General features: G+C 39.7%; 1 protein-coding gene across 1 annotated transcript in view; it reads right to left on the bottom strand.

Annotated features, from left to right (window-relative positions):
* TEX11 (testis expressed 11) overlaps positions 1–10847 on the bottom strand; it is a 323051-nt gene extending 312204 nt beyond the window's left edge. Inside the window, exons 1-2 of the mRNA XM_030933980.1 lie at positions 10716–10847; positions 4546–4630 (exon numbers count right to left, since the gene is read on the bottom strand). Coding sequence (XP_030789840.1) covers positions 4546–4630; positions 10716–10739 — 109 coding nt within the window. The 5' untranslated portion in view covers positions 10740–10847. The remainder of the gene's footprint in view (positions 1–4545; positions 4631–10715) is intronic.
* Positions 10848–16408: the final 5561 nt, after the last annotated feature.

Below are 16408 nucleotides of genomic sequence, written 5' to 3' on the forward strand. Positions count from 1 at the left end.
GGAGAGAGAGCATTAGGACGAATACCTAATGCATGCAGGCTTAAAACCTAGATGATGGGTTGACAGGTGCAGCAAATCACATGGCACATGTATACCTATGTAACAAGCCTGCGTGTTCTGCACAGGTATCCCAGAACTTAAAGTAAAATAAAATAAAATAAAATAAAGAAAAAGAAAATGTTTCCTTTCTTTATTCCAAAGTTCCAAAGTTTGCTAATCCTTCAGTATTTTCAAAGACTCTGGTTTCTCAATTATTGCCCCTTTCTAAAAGTATCTTGAGTACCTCCCTCTCAACTTATTCCTTCTTCTCTACCTTCAAACGTACCCATCTCCTCACCTTGAAAAAAAAATCAACTAACCCCATTATGCTTCAAGTTTGCATCCATTTCTCCTCTTCCTTTGATTGATAAACTTCTTGAATTGAAAAGTCTGTCTACTAGCTCTACTGTCTTGCTACTCACTCATCTCCTTAAATGTCCGCAATCTGTTTTGCATCCTTACCACTTTACTAAAGCTGCACTCTCAAAGATCACCTTCCTTAACTTCATAGCAACATTTCATAATGGCCATAACCTTTCTGAAAAACATTACTCCCTTGGAGTTTCAGATCAGCCTAAGCAACATGGCAAAACCCATATCTACAAAAAATACAAAATTTAGTGGGGTGTGATGGTGCATGCCTTGTAGTCCCAGCTACTTGGGAGGCTGAGGTAGGAGGTTGACCTGAGCCCAAGAGGCAGGGGTTGCAGTGAGTCAGTATTGCACCACTGCACTCCAACCTGGGTGACAGAGCCAGATCCTGTCTCAAAAAAAAAAAAAAATTACTCCCTTGGCCTGAAATATCCTGGTCCTTGTGTGGGAAATATCTCAGTCTAAGAACTTTGTCTGCTCCAATCCTCACATTCGTAATCCAGCTGTTTATAGTTATCACCAATAAGTCTTCAAGCCAAAGGCAGCTAAGGCTGAAACAGAATGCTACTTCCATATAAAGATGTTTTCTTTGTTGCTGTTGCTCCATCTTGTCTTCTCACCAGCCTGTTCCTGACCCCTCTATATTATAAACATCTTGGTTAGGTAATTGGTGACTGATACCTTTGAACATCCACTTTACTCTGCTCTACCCACAGCCTGAAATTGAATTGACTTTAGATAAACATAGGGTTGTACCCTCTGACATTTATAAATGTGTAAATTATTGTTTATCTAGCTTTAAACTATTCTTTCCGAAATCCTCAAGCATAATTTAAGATTGGTATTTTTGTTCTGGTATCTTACCTTTTCCCTTTCATTTACTACATACCATAAAATGGTATAAGAACCCTAAAAGGAGAACACACTCAATAAATGACTAATAAATCTCCAGTAGAATTTTTTTTTTTTTTGAGACGGAGTCTCGCTCTGTTGCCCAGGCTGGAGTGCAGTGGTGCAATCTTGGCTCACTGCAAGCTCCGCCTCCCAGGTTCACGCCATTCTCCTGCCTCAGCCTCCTGAGCAGCTGGGACCACAGGAGCCCACCACCACGTCTGGCTAATTTTTCATAATTTTAGTAAAGACGGGGTTTCACCGTGTTAGCCAGGATGGTCTCGATCTCCTGACCTCGTCATCTGCCCGCCTCAGCCTCCCAAAGTGCTGGGATTACAGGCGTGAGCCACCACGCCCAGCCAATATCGTGTAGAATTTTTTGACTGTTCCTTTTGGTCATCTATCTTTATTCTTTTTATTTTAACTTTGAAGCTGGTAGATTCAGAGTTAAAATCTCATTACTTTGTTCTTCTCTCAATACCACTGATTAATTTTGGTGTGCATGAGAAGCCCTGAGACATTTTTCAAATTATAGACATGCCCAGGTTTCATCCTGAACCTGAATGAATCAAAACCACCAATGGTAGGGCCTGGGCATCTGTATTTTTCACAGGCTTCACGGGTGATTCTGATTTTTGGGGGGGAGGGGGAGGGACAGAGTTTCACTCTTGTTGTCCAGGATGGAGTGCAATGGTGCGATCTCAGCTCACTGCAACCTCCGCCTCCAGGGTTCAAGAGATTCTCCTGCTTCAGCCTCCTGAGTAGCTGGGATTACAGGCACGCACCACCATGCCCAGCTAATTTTTGTATTTTTAGTAGAGACAGGGTTTCACCATGTTGGCCAGGCTGGTCTTGAACTCCTGACCTCAGGTGATCCACCACCTAGGCCTCCCAAAGTGCTGGGATTACAGGCATGAGCCACCACAACCAGCCTGATTCTCATTTATACGAATATTTAAGAACCACTGCTCTTTATTTTTTTCCTCAGGGAGCTCAACTACTCTTCTGTCTTCAACTACCACCTCTGTGTAAATCATTGCCAAATCTATAGGCTCAGTCCTGACCTTTCTCATAAGCTCTAGTCTCACATCTCCAACCTTATTGTCATCTAAAATGCAACAGGTCTAAAACTAAAACTTACAAGTCATTCATCTACTTCTGACTTTCCTGTTCATTGTTCCATAATTCCTCCAAGTAATAAAGAATTATAGCTTATAAATCTTCATGACTTATTTCATCACATAGCACATAATCCAGGCACACTAAATTTGTTTTTAAGGAAACAAAATATATTCCAATAAACATATTTTTGAAATAAAATTATTTTAACTTGGAGGCCTCCTGCACTAACAATCTGTTCTCCACTGTATCAAAAAACGTATGAGGCCGGGCGCGGTGGCTCAAGCCTGTAATCCCAGCACTTTGGGAGGCCGAGACGGGCGGATCACGAGGTCAGGAGATCAAGACCATCCTGGCGAACATGATGAAACCCCGTTTCTACTAAAAAATACAAAAAACTAGCTGGGCGAGGTGGCAGGCGCCTGTAGTCCCAGCTACTCGGGAGGCTGAGGCAGGAGAATGGAGTAAACCCGGGAGGCGGAGCTTGCAGTGAGCTGAGATCCGGCCACTGCACCCCAGCCTGGGTGACAGAGCGAGACTCCGTCTCAAAAAAAAAAAAAGTATGATACACAGAACAAGCACCCAAATATCTGATTAAGAACTGCTACGTGAAATGAGACAGTACATGGGACTCTCTTCTTTACTGTCTCTTGTCTCTTCGCTTATCCTTCCCTTTTCTTGTCTTATCACTTGCCTTTCCCTCTTCTTCTCTCCCCCCTTGCCTTTCTCCTCTCCTTGCTTCCCCTTTTTTCTCCACTTTCCTTACCTGTTTAGTATTTTTCCTCTTACAGCCCCCCCACTTTTTTTTTTTTAACATTCTCTTTTCTCTTCCCTAGCTCTCTCATCTCCCTGGCCCAAATCCCATCAACACTGTGTGGTTCTGCCCTCACCCCTTGCCTTCCCTTAAAAAAAAAAAAGAAAAGAAAAAAAGAAATGAGACAGTACATGGGAAGAGGCTGTGACAGCCACTTCATCTACCATATCCCTATTTGATAAGCAGCAAACAGCTAAAGCAATATTTCTTCATATGCAGAACAGTAGGAGTTAAGAATTAATGCACTTTAATATCACACAGTTCACCTGTGTACTGTTTCTTCCACTGATAAATTCCTAGCTCTTACCTCACCATAACTACAGGATCTAAAGCTCCTGGGAGCAATGATATCAATTTATCTAAGAGTTAAAGAGCTAGAACTGTTCTCTAAACGTGCTAATAGTGTGGACTCATGAGTAAGTATATTATTGATTATATTAAGCACAATTACCCTATATCTACAAGGAAGTTGTATACAGTTTTGTTTATATTCACAAAGATAGTCAGTAGTAAATTCTATTTGTTGCATACAGACAAGTCATTTGTCTTTACAATGTCAAGCAGTCCAGAGGTTCACCCTTTGGTTTGTTACGTCAATGTATTCTTTATAATGGGCAATATACTTCCCATAAATGCATTTGCTGTCACTATGCCTATTGAAAATCAGTAACTGTCAGCACACTAGACTTTGCCCATTTAGCTGAAGCACTGGAACATTGCCAGACAGTGGACCACATTCAAAGCATCCAAGAAGATGAGTTTAGTTTGAGATTTTTGTTTTTTCGTTCTTGTTGTTTGCTCTCACAGGTAGAAATCATTTCCATAGTTTTTCTCGATAACTCATTCCAATGTTTATCAATCCACCTCCTGAGGAAACTACTCTTTACACTTTTTAAAATCTGAGTATGTCATATGGTAACACTTATTCTATTATTAATAGAGGGGAAACTGCTATTTGATGGTCCTTCAGAACCCTGAAGATTTTGATCATCTCCATGAGAAATAATCCATGTCCTTTAACATTTCTTTAAGTTCTCACTGTCCCACCTTTTAATCATCTTTGTTGTTCTCCTCCAGACTGTTTCTTGCAGTGATACCTTTAAACATTTGTTAATAAGGAGCTAACCTCTGAAAAAAATCATAAAACTGAGGGAGGCCATTTGCTTCAGAAACCAGTGTTCCTGGGTTATTTTGTTTGTCTTTTAACAAATCTCTAAGAACTGTCCAAAACATTATTTAAACTGCAGGAACACTATCCAATATATAGTGAGAACACACCTCATAATACATGTCACAATATGTATACGTACCTTTAACTTTCCGCTCTTCATTTACATGCCAACCTTCTCCTATCTTAAGTGCCCAGTTCCATAGGTTTACAGCCATTTCTTCAATCTGGTCAAAGAGAAACATTTCCTAGCTAGTTAAAATACTGGCTGCCTCCAACGGTATTTTCATTCTTGAATATTGTATGCTTATGCAACTATTATGGGTCATTTCCAGGCCCTCCATAATCTAATCCCATACTACCTCTCCCCTCAAAAACTTACCCACTGTTAGAGTAATTATCTATTTCCTGAACACAACTTGTTCATTCCTATCAATGTGTCTTTATTCATACTATTGGCTTCACCTGATATACCTCCTCCCTTTGTTTTTTTGTAACTCAAATCCATTTCAGTATCACCAACAACATAAATGAAGCTTTCAGCAGCCATTACAGTCTACATTGTTCTTTCTTCTTTGAATTCATATATTCATTAAGTTGTATACAACTTGGCAATTAATTATATTACTTTGTATCATTTATTCTTTAGTTGTTTTAGTTCTCTTTTTTTAACCCAATTTATGCACAGCAGTGGTACAAAATGTATGTTAGTTTTAAGTCTTTTCTTCCACGCCACTTTTCTCACCATTCCACATTTTTCTGATAAGCTTCAGTTTAAACAGATGATTTATTTAGCATGTGATACAGTTTGGATATTTTTCCCCTGGGAATCTCATATCATAATTTGATCCCCAGTGTTGGAGGTGGGGCTGATGGGAGGTACTTGGGTCACGGGGGTGGATCCCTCATTGTCTTGGTGCTGTCCTCACAGTAATGAGTGAGTTCTCAGTCTATTAGTTACTGCAAGATCTGATTCTTAAAAAAGAGCCTGGGCCGGGCACGGTGGCTCAAGCCTGTAATCCCAGCACTTTGGGAGGCCGAGACGGGCGGATCACGAGGTCAGGAGATCGAGACCATCCTGGCTAACACGGTGAAACCCCGTCTCTACTAAAAATACAAAAACTAGCCGGGCGAGGTGGCGGGCGCCTGTAGTCCCAGCTACTCGGGAGGCTGAGGCAGGAGAATGGCGTAAACCCGGGAGGCGGAGCTTGCAGTGAGCTGAGATCTGGCCACTGCACTCCAGTCCGGGCGACAGAGCGAGACTCCGCCTCAAAAAAAAAAAAAAAAAAAAAAAAAAAAAAAAAAAAGAGCCTGGTACCTCCTCCTCTCTCTTTCCTCCTCTCTCATCATGTGATACCTGCTCCCTTTCCCCTTCCACCATGATTGGAAACTTCCAGAGGCCCTCACCGGAAGCAGATGCCAGTGCCATGCTTCTTATATGATCTGCAGAACCATGAGCCAAATAAACTTCTTTTCCTTATCAATTACCCAGCCTCAAATATTTCCTTTATACCAATGAAAATGGCCTAATGCAGCACGGTTGTCATTTCACTTATTATTCTGGGGCTAATTATCATGTCCATCTCCATCACATAGTATCCTCAATGCCACAGTTGATCAAATGATTATTTTCTTTTTTCTTTTTTTTTTGGAGACGGAGTCTCACTTTGTTGCCCAAGCTAGAGTGCAATGGCGTGATCTCGGCTCACTGCAACCACCACCTCCCGGGTTCAAGTGATTCTCCCACCTCAGCCTCCCAAGTAGCTGGGATTACAGGCACCTGCCATAATGCCCAGCTAATTTTTGTAGTTTTAGTTGAGACGGGGTTTCACCATGTTGGCCAGACTGGTCTCGAACTCCTGACCTCAGGTGACCCGCCCGCCTCGACCTCCCAAAGTGCTGGGATTACAGGCATGAGCCACCACGCCCGGCCGACTTTCATACTAAGTATTATTTCATTTGTATCACTAAAAACACATGGAGTTAATACCGCACTCCAAATTACCCAGAAGAACAAATGATTTGACATATTATGATGGGAAATGAACATCCAGACTAAAATAGCTTAAAGAAGCTACCTGTTTTGGCATTTTGGAAAGCAATTTGGCAATATATAAAAGTGTTCGGCCGGGTGCGGTGGCTCACGTCTGTGATCCCAGCACTTTGGGAGGCCAAGGCGGTCGGATTGCCTGAGGTCAGGTGTTCGAGACCAGCCTGGCCAACATGGTCAAACTCTGTCTCTACTAAAAAATACAAAAATTAGTCGTGTGTGGTGCCAGGCGCCTGTAATCCCAGCTACTCGGGAGGCTGAGGCATGAGAATCACTTGACCCCAGGAGGCGGAGGTTACAGTGAGCCAAGATCATGCCACTGCACTCCAGCCTGGGCAAGACAGAGTGAAACTCCATCTCAATAAAAATAAATAAATAAATAAATAAATAAATAAATAAATAAATAAAACAATATAAATATCCAATAATAAAGAAATAAATAGGTGAATTATGATAAACTTTCTTGATGGAATAGTATTCATCCACTTAAAATAGTGGTCATGCCTGGACATGGTGGCTCACGCCTGTAATCCCAGCACTTTGGGAGGCCAAGGCAGGTGGATCACTTGAGGTCAAGAGTTTGAGACCAGCCTGGCCCACGTGGTGAAACCCTGTCTCTACTAAAAATACAAAAGAAATAGCCGGGCGTGGTGCTGTGCACCTGTAGTCTCAGCTACTTGGGAGGCTGAGGCAGGGGGATCGCTTAAACCCGAGAGGCAGAGGTTGCAGTGAGTCGAGATCATGCCACTTGCACTCCAGCCTGAGCAACAGAGTGAGACCCCGTCTCAAAAAAAAAAAAAAAAAAAGAACTTCAATAAATAAAATATTGTATTCTGGTCAATGATATGCACACTAAAACATTTGGGGGGGAAAATGTACTGTTGTCAGCAACTCACTTTAAAATACACCCAAAAAATAAGATGCGTTGATGGACAAATGTATATGTGATAAAGCAAATATGGTAAAATGCTTACAACTGTAAAAACTAAGTGGCTGTTACGCAGGTGTCCAGTGTAATATTCTTTCAACTTTTCTGTTTGAAAATGTTTATTTTAAAATGTTGGAAACACAGAGCAAATTGCCTTTTATGACGTCAGAAATATTACATGTACCATATAATTATAGCTAAATAATATTTAAACAGTAAAACTATAAAAGAAAATACATTAAAATAATAGTTGTTATATTCAAGTGTGTGTTTGCATGTGATTTTGTATCCATTTTTTTAAACTTTCTGTAAAGTTATGTTACTTTATGAGTTTAAATAATTTTTTGTATTTTCTCATATTGTGTTAGAAAGGATAAGATAAACTATGATTGTAAATACTTCATAATCACAAAACATATTTATTCAACACATGTGTATTAAGCACCTAAGATGTGGCAGGTTTTGTCGTAGGTTTACATAAATGTATGATGATAAGCATGGTAAATACATGCTGCAGACAGAAGTAAATAATATGAAGATTAGACTTTCCAGAAAGAAAATAAATTCAAGGCATTTCCAAAACCAAGCAGATCTTCTTGAAAAATAAGACCAAACTCTTATGGCTCATGCCTGTAATTCTAACAGTGGGAGGCCGAAGAGGGCAGACTGCTTGAGCTCAGGAGTTCGAGACTAGCCTGTGCAACATGGAGAAACCCTATCTCTACGAAAAATAGAAAAAATTAGCTAGGCATGGTGGCACACGCCTGCAGTCCCAGCTACTTGGAAGGCTGAGGGGGATCACTTGAGCCCAGGAGGTCGAGGCTGCAGTGAGCCGAGATCATGCAACTGCACTCCAGACCAAGACACTGTTTCAAAATACAAACAAATAAACAAAACCAAAATGTGGTATACACATACAATGGATTATTCAGTCTTAAAAAGGAAGAAAATTCTGGGCCGGGCGCAGTGGCTCAAGCCTGTAATCCCAGCACTTTGGGAGGCCGAGACGGGCGGATCATGAGGTCAGGAGATCGAGACCATCCTGGCTAATACGGTGAAACCCCGTCTCTACTAAAAGATACAAAAAACTAGCCGGGCGACGAGGTGGGCGCCTGTAGTCCCAGCTACTCGGGAGGCTGAGACAGGAGAATGGCGTGAACCCGGGAGGCGGAGCTTGCAGTGAGCTGAGATCCGGCCACTGCACTCCAGCCTGGGCGGCAGAGCAAGACTCCGTCTCAAAAAAAAAAAAAAAAAAAAGAAAATTCTGATACATGTTGCAACATGGATGAACCTGGAAGACATTATACTAAGAGAAATCAGTCACAAAAAGACAATTATTATATGATTCCACTTACATGAGGTACTGAGAGTAGTCAAATTTATAGAGACAGAAAGTAGAATTGTGGCTGACAAGCTGATCTCAAAATTCGTAAGAATTTTAGAGGGCAAGGGGGAGTTGCTCAATGAGTATAGAGTTTCAGGTTTGCAAGATGAAAAGGGTTCTGGAGAATGGTTGCACAATGTGAACATACTTAACACAAGGGAACTATACACCTAAAAATGGTTAAGACAGTAAATTTTATGTTATGTGTGTTTTACCGCAATAAAAAACACAATAACACTTCATACCCACTAAAATGACTATAACCAAAAAGACAAATAATGAAAAATGTCAGCAAGGAGGTGGAAAAACTGGATCCCTGTATCCCTTTTTTTTTTTTTTTTTTTTTTTTTTTTTTTTTTTTTTTTTTTTTTTGAGACAGAGTCTTCGCCCAGGCTGGATTTCTGTGGTGTGATCTCGGCTCACTGCAAGCTCCACCTCCCGGGTTCACGCCATTCTCCTGCCTCAACCTCCCGAGTAGCTGGAACTACAGGCACCCGCCACCACGCCCAGCTAATTTTTGTATTTTTAGTAGAGACGGGGTTTCACAGTGTTAGCCAGGATGGTCTTGATCTCCTGACCTCGTGATCCGCCCGCCTTGGCCTCCCAAGTGCTGGGATTACAGGCGTGAGTCACCACCAACTGGATCCCTCTTATACTGCTAGTGGGAATGTAAAATGGTACAGCCATTTTGGAAAACAATCTGGCAGTTCATCAAAAGTTTAGAGTTAACACATGGCCCAGCAATTACATTCTTAGGTACAAACCTAAGAAAAATAAAAACATAAAAATCTGTACATGAGTATTTATAGCAGGATTATTCATAATAGCCAAATGGTGGAAGCAATGAAAACATTCATCAATAGATGAATGGACAAACAAAATATGGTATAGCCATACAATGGGATATTATTCAGTCATAAAAATGTATGAAGTACAAATACATGCAACAACATGGATGAACTTTGAAAACATGGGGCTAAGTGAAAGCAGTCAGTAAACCATACATTGTATGATTCTATTTATATAAAATGTCCTCATTAGGCAAAACCATAGAGACCAAAAGTAGATTAGCGGTTGCCTAGGGCTGAGGGTGAGGGAGGGAAGGGGATGGGAGGAAATGGAGAGTGTTTGTGAATGGGCGTGAGGTTTCTTTTTGAGGTGATGAAAATATTCTAAAATTAACTAACCGTGGTGATAGGTGCACAACAACTCTGTGAAATACTAAAAACTATTGAATTGCATACTTGAAATGCGTGAATTGCATGGTATGTAAATTATATCTAAATAAAGGTATTTATATATACATAAACACATACATACATATATAGATACATATATATATAAAGAGGAAGAGAGATTTACAATAACTTTCTTCTCACCTTTCCATATAAGTAATCACCAAAATGCAAGTATTTGCCCAAGGTAAATGTTCTCAAAAGTGTTTCAAGCCTCAAGACAATTTCCATATTAAGTAAGTAACAGACCTTCATTTAAACATTAGAAAATTACCCCCCAAAAAAGCACTTCTGAAGGCTTATAATCAACTGAGTTCTCCACTACTGGGTGGCTCCACTACTTTGCTGCAAAGGGAAGGAAAAGAGAACTCATGTGTGCTCAGGACCTTATACATGTTATTTTGTTTACTATTCATGACAACACTTAGAGGTGGGTATTACTATTATCATTTAACAGATGAGAAAACTGAGGCCTGGAGAGGTTAATAAATATTAATAATAAATAACATTACTAATAAATAATAAATATTTAAACTTGAGCACATATTTTTCCATTGGTTTCTAACATTTTTTCCCCTAAATTAGGTGTGAACATCCAAAAATAGATTTTTATATGTTTAGCAAGGGTTAAGACTACTTTTTTACCTATATAATACATTGATTAAAATGAAGAATTATCAAAACTTGTCACAAACAGAATTATTTTTATACTAACCTGAGTGTCTGTTATTTCAGCCATAGACTCCCTGTTGATATTTGCTATGTCTCTGAAGAGTCTATCAATTGCCTCTGGTATGTTAGGTGAATTATCATTTGCAACCAGGTTTTCAACAACTTCTGAAATAACAATGGATGATAAATGTGCTGTGAACTATTACCATTGGCTAAAAGTAGCAAATCATTTTTAAACCTATTCCTAAATCATTGGCCAAATGAATATAGCATGAAGGAACTTGATCCTTAGAGTAAAACCAAACTGGAGATTTACAGTTTATTTAAGCGAGAGTATAATTTTCAAATAAAATTTGCATTCTTTGGGAGTCACTTGTTTATAACTTAATCATTATTCATTCTCAGAAAGGAAAATGCACTGACTTCACTAATAGTAAAGTTATTAGGTAATATTAAAAGTACAAAACAGGCCAAGCATGGTGGCACACATCTTTAGTCCTAGCTAGTCCAAAGGCTGAGTTGAGAGGATCACTTGAGTCCAGGAGTTCAAGACTACGGTGAGCTATGATCCTGCCACTGTACTCCATCCAGCATGGGCTACAGAGTGAGACCCTTTCTCTAAAACAAAGAAAAAAACCCTACAAAACTGAACTTAACAGTGTCTTCAAAACTAGAAAATGCAGAAATTCTGAAAGATCTGGATATGTGCCCTATAAAACTGAAAAACTTATTAATATTTTCAAGCATTAGACAGACATAGCAAACTGCTGGCTCTGAAGTCTTGACCTTACTTTGTGAGAAAAAAAAAAAAAAAAATGACATGCTCAATTAGCAACAACATTAACTAGCTATTGAATCTGCACAAATGATGTCACCATTTTCTAAATGGTCTCAGCTCCAGACTCCACACAGCTGAATCTTACTAGGCCATGGAATTCCTTAAAACCCAAGCATTAGCTGTGCACAATGTTCCACGCCTATAGTACCAACTACTCAGGAGGCTGTGGCAGGAGGATCCCTTGAGCCCAGGAGTTTGAAACAGACTGGGCAACATAGCAAGACACCATCTAAAAAGAAAAAAAAAAAAAACTAAAACTAGGCCAGGCGCAGTGGCTCACGCTTGTAATCCCAGCACGTTGGGAGGCTGAGGCAGGCGAATCACTTCAGACCAGGAATTCGAGACCAGCCTGGTCAACATGGCAAAACCCCATCTCTATTAAAAATACAAAAATTAGCTAGGTGTGATGTGCCCGCCTGTAATCCCAGCTACTGGGGTGGCTGAGGCATAAGAATTGTTTGAGCCTGGGGGGCTGAGGTTGTAGTTAGCTCAGATCGTGCCACTGAATTCCAGCCTGGACAACAGAGCAAGACTGTGTCTCAAAAAAAAAAAAAAAAAACCTAAAACTAAACAATAAGTATGATGTAGAATCTCAATTGATGCCCTTCATATTATCAAAAAAATTTTTTTCAAACTCATGTGACATTAGGTGTCCATAAGCTACAGTTCTAATTTATTGCAACATTCCTGAGCCTCAGATTAGCAAAAATGTTATTAATATTCATAACAGTACCATAAAAGCACCTTCTAAAAGATTTTTAAGCTGCTAAAGTAAACAGAACTTTTACCTTGCTATAATAAAAAATAAATCAGCTACAAAAATTTCAGTTAAACAAATGCTTGAGGTGATGGATATCCTATTTACCCTGATGTGATTATTACACATCGTATGTCTGTATCAAAATATCTCATGTATCCCATAAATATATACACCTACTATGTACTCATAAAAATAAAAATTAAAAATCAAAATTCTAGCTAAACATAAGACTATAGATTCAAATAAAGACTTCACATAGCAAATTATGTTCAATTATGTTAAAATACCACATATTTTAAATACTTTAGGTGAAAAAATATATATGAAAAGAAAAACTACAAAAATTAGTCAGGCATGGTGGCGCGTGCCTTCAGTCCCAGCTACTCTAGAAGGTGAGACAGGAGAATCGCTTGAACCTAGGAGGCAGAGGTTGCAGTGAGCTGAGATTGACCACTGCACTCTAGCCTGGGCAACAGAACAAGAATCCATCTAAAAAAAAAACAAACAAAAAAAGAAAAGAAAAAAGAAAAAAACCCTCTATCTTTCTTTCTCCCATAAGTTGTTTAATGGAAAGACTGCTGTTAAATATCTTGACTCCTCTAAGATTAGGTAAGTATTGGGCTGAGGGACATATATTTATATAGCCCTTGCTCAAAATATTGATAGCAGAATCAGGGAGATTTTAAAATTGATGTTTTAAAAATACAACTATTGTTTAAAAACAGATTTTAAAAAATATTTTTGAGAAGAAAACAAAACCCCAATATAAACTTTCATTTGTTTGTTTTGTTTTCTTTTTAAGACAGAGTCTCACTCTTTCACCTAGGCTGGAGTGCAGTGGCCGATCTTGGCTCACCGCACTCTCCGCCTCCAGGTTCAAGCAATTCTCCTGCCTCAGCCTCCTGAGTAGCTGGGACTACAAGCACATGCCACCAATATACGTTTTCAATTTGAGTTCCTTTTTTAAAAAAACAGCCTGGCCAGCCGTGGTGGCTCATGCCTGTAATCCTAACAGTTTGGGAGGCTGAGGCAGGTAGATTGCTTGAGCTCAGGAGTTTGAGACCAGCCTGGGGAACATAGTGAGACTTCATCTCCACAAAAAACTTAAAAATTAGCTGGGTGTGGTGACTCACACCTGTAGTTCCAGTTATTCGATGGCTGAGGTGAGAGGATCACTCCAGCCCAGGAGGTGGAAGCTGCAGTTAAGCTATGATCAAGCCACGGCACTCCAGCTGGGTGACAGAGCAAGACCTTGTCTCTCAAAAAGAAAAGAAAAAAAATCCTAAGATATTATTGTAGAATACCAATAATAGTTTCTGGTTAGTTTATGAGACTATGAAGACATATATTTTGATTTGTGAATGTTCTCTTAAGTGGTTAATGTTTTATTAACTCATTTTTGTCTAAATAATTCTGGTCCTTTCAAAACATATTTTCAGTGTTATTCGGCTGAGCAACTTCACTGACACCAGCTGAGGAAATGACAGCATTGCAGTCCTTCAAGGATAAAATGCAGTCAGCAAAACTGGGTAAGTGACAGAGATCACACAGCTGAAAGGTTGAGAGTTACACTATAAAGAAGAGATTTGCATCTGGGAGAAGCTCAGAAAAGAAATTCTATTTTTTTGTTTCTGTTTTTGTTTTGAGACAGGATCTTGCTATGTTGCCCACCCTGGCCTCAAACTCTTGGGCTTAAGTGATTCTCCCATCCAAGTAGCTGGCATTACAGGTGTGTGCCACTGCACCCGATGAAAATAACTTCTATAAATGCAGTCTACGGCTGGGCAAAGTGTCTCATGCTTGTAATCCCAGCAATTTGGGAGGCCAACACAAGAGGACTGCTTGAGCCCAGGAGTTCGAGACTACCCTGGGCAATATAGGGAGACCCCCATCTTTACAAATAAATAAATAAAATTGGCTAGGCATGGTAGCCCACAACTGTGGTCCCAGCTACTCAGGTGGTTGAGGTGGGAGGATCGCTTGAGCCTGGGAGGTTGAAGCTACAGTGAGCTGTGATCACACCATCGCACTCCAGCCTGAGTGACAGAGACTCTGTTTCAAATACAAAATGCAGTCTACTCCTGAGATGAGAAAACAGCAAACTGTATTAAGGTTTTATCAAGCAAAACTGTACATTTTGAAAAAAATCATTAAATTATTTTCCTGGTTACAGAAAGAAACTATGATTTACAACATGATTTCAGTCCATTTAATTTAAATGAGATGCATCCTAGTTAAAACTGGAGGGGTCACTTGATTGAGGCAGCCATGTTAATCTGTATCAATTAATGCTGATTAAGTAGATAACTTTCTAGGTACAGTATAATAGAAAATAAACATTTTCCCTGTCCTTGAGGAAGGGAGCTTCTGTTACAACATGCAAAAATCTATCAACTGTCCTGCCAAGTCTTTCCCTGTGACCTCCATCAGCTCAACCAGTCATTCAAAAGCCAAAGTAGCTCAAAGACCTGCCAAGATGAATTCAAGATTTTACTCTAAGTCACAATAATTATATGCAACTTCTTTAGTGAGAAAAGAACCAGAAATGACAATAATATTAACATTTGCATATTGCTTTCCAGTCTCAAAGCTTTTGCATATGCATTCTCATTTAATCTTCAATCTATTCTGTAAGGAAGATATTTTTATTTCGTAAGATGTGGAAACTAAGTTTTAACAAAATGAAGTGACTTTTTAAAAAATCAGGCCTCTTTGCTGGATAAAGTGACTTCTTGATGGTAATAAAATAGAAAGTAGTAAGCTAGGACTTGAATTCAGGCTTTCTGATTTGAAATCCTGTATTTTCCACTATACTGGTTCTATCAGCAAGGATCTGGAACAAGTGACAAGCTAGGACACTCAGACAACTGAAAAACAGCAGAGAAGAAAGAAATGAGCCAAAAGCATTCAGAGCGCTACACTATAGCTCTGATTGTGGGCTAAAGAAAACTATTCAAACTGCAGAGGTTGGTTTGAATGAGGACAGTCAAAATATCCAAAACAGTGTCAAAAGGGCCTGGCAAAATCAGGCAAACAGGTTTAGTCATAGACTAAAATTACATTGTAAATTGTAATTTCTATCCACGGTCACAAAGATAATAATTTTTCCTATATAATGTTCCAGGAAGTCCCAAATGACAAATTGGATATGGTACAAGAGAATCCAAGCAGCGAGTCATAAAGCAGAAGTCAGATGGAACTGCATGTACCACAGTTCCAACAGATCTATTCACAGCAATGTATTGTAGTTCTGAGCAATGTCCTGATCCTGGAGGGTAACTAGGGATGGATGCAGGGCAGGCTAACCTCATGAAAATCATGACAAGCAGAAATGATACACCTCCACAGATGAAAAGCTCCAGCTCTCTGCTTCCTAGTGGGGAGGGAAAGAGTTGATCTGTGCCTCTAGTGCCCCAACTTCTCCAGGGCTGCCTAAAGAACTTGCATATATCTCTCTAGTTTTGAGGCTCTGATCGGTCCGGCAAACTCTAGGTGCTCAGGGGAGAACAGGAGACAGTGGCTTGTGCTGGTACATGCTATAGCTCTCCACTCTGGCTCAGCCCAGAACAAGCAGACAAAAACCACAGCCTCCAGCTTCTCTCTGGGGAGAGAAAGAGGTGGTAGAGGCCCCCAGAATCTCTGACAAGGCTAATTGGTGGGGCCCGTCTCCTGTACAAGACAAGTCCATGAAGAATGAGAGAGGTGCCTTATTTGTCTAACACACAGGCACCAACAGTGGGTCAAGGAAAATGAAGAACCAGGCGAAGATGTTCCAAACAAAGGAACAAGATAATCTGCATAAATCAACCCTAATTAAATAGAGTTATATAATTTATCTGACAGAGAATTAAAACAACTCTCATGAAGATGCTGACTGAGGTCAAGAGAACAATGCATGAACAAAGTGAGAATTTCAACAAAGAGATAGAAAATATTTTAAAGTACCAAAAATTTCTCCAAGAAGATATACAAATGGCCAACAGGTATGTGGAAAAAATTTCAACATCACTAATCATCAGGGAAATGCAAACTAAAATTTAAAATTACAATGATATATCACCTCACATCCATTAAGATAACTAGTATCAAAAAAAAAAAAAAAAGAAAATAAGGCCGGACACAGTGGCTTATACCTATA

Source organism: Rhinopithecus roxellana, chromosome 7 (genome assembly GCF_007565055.1).
Source record: "Rhinopithecus roxellana isolate Shanxi Qingling chromosome 7, ASM756505v1, whole genome shotgun sequence".
Classification (NCBI taxonomy): domain Eukaryota; kingdom Metazoa; phylum Chordata; class Mammalia; order Primates; family Cercopithecidae; genus Rhinopithecus; species Rhinopithecus roxellana.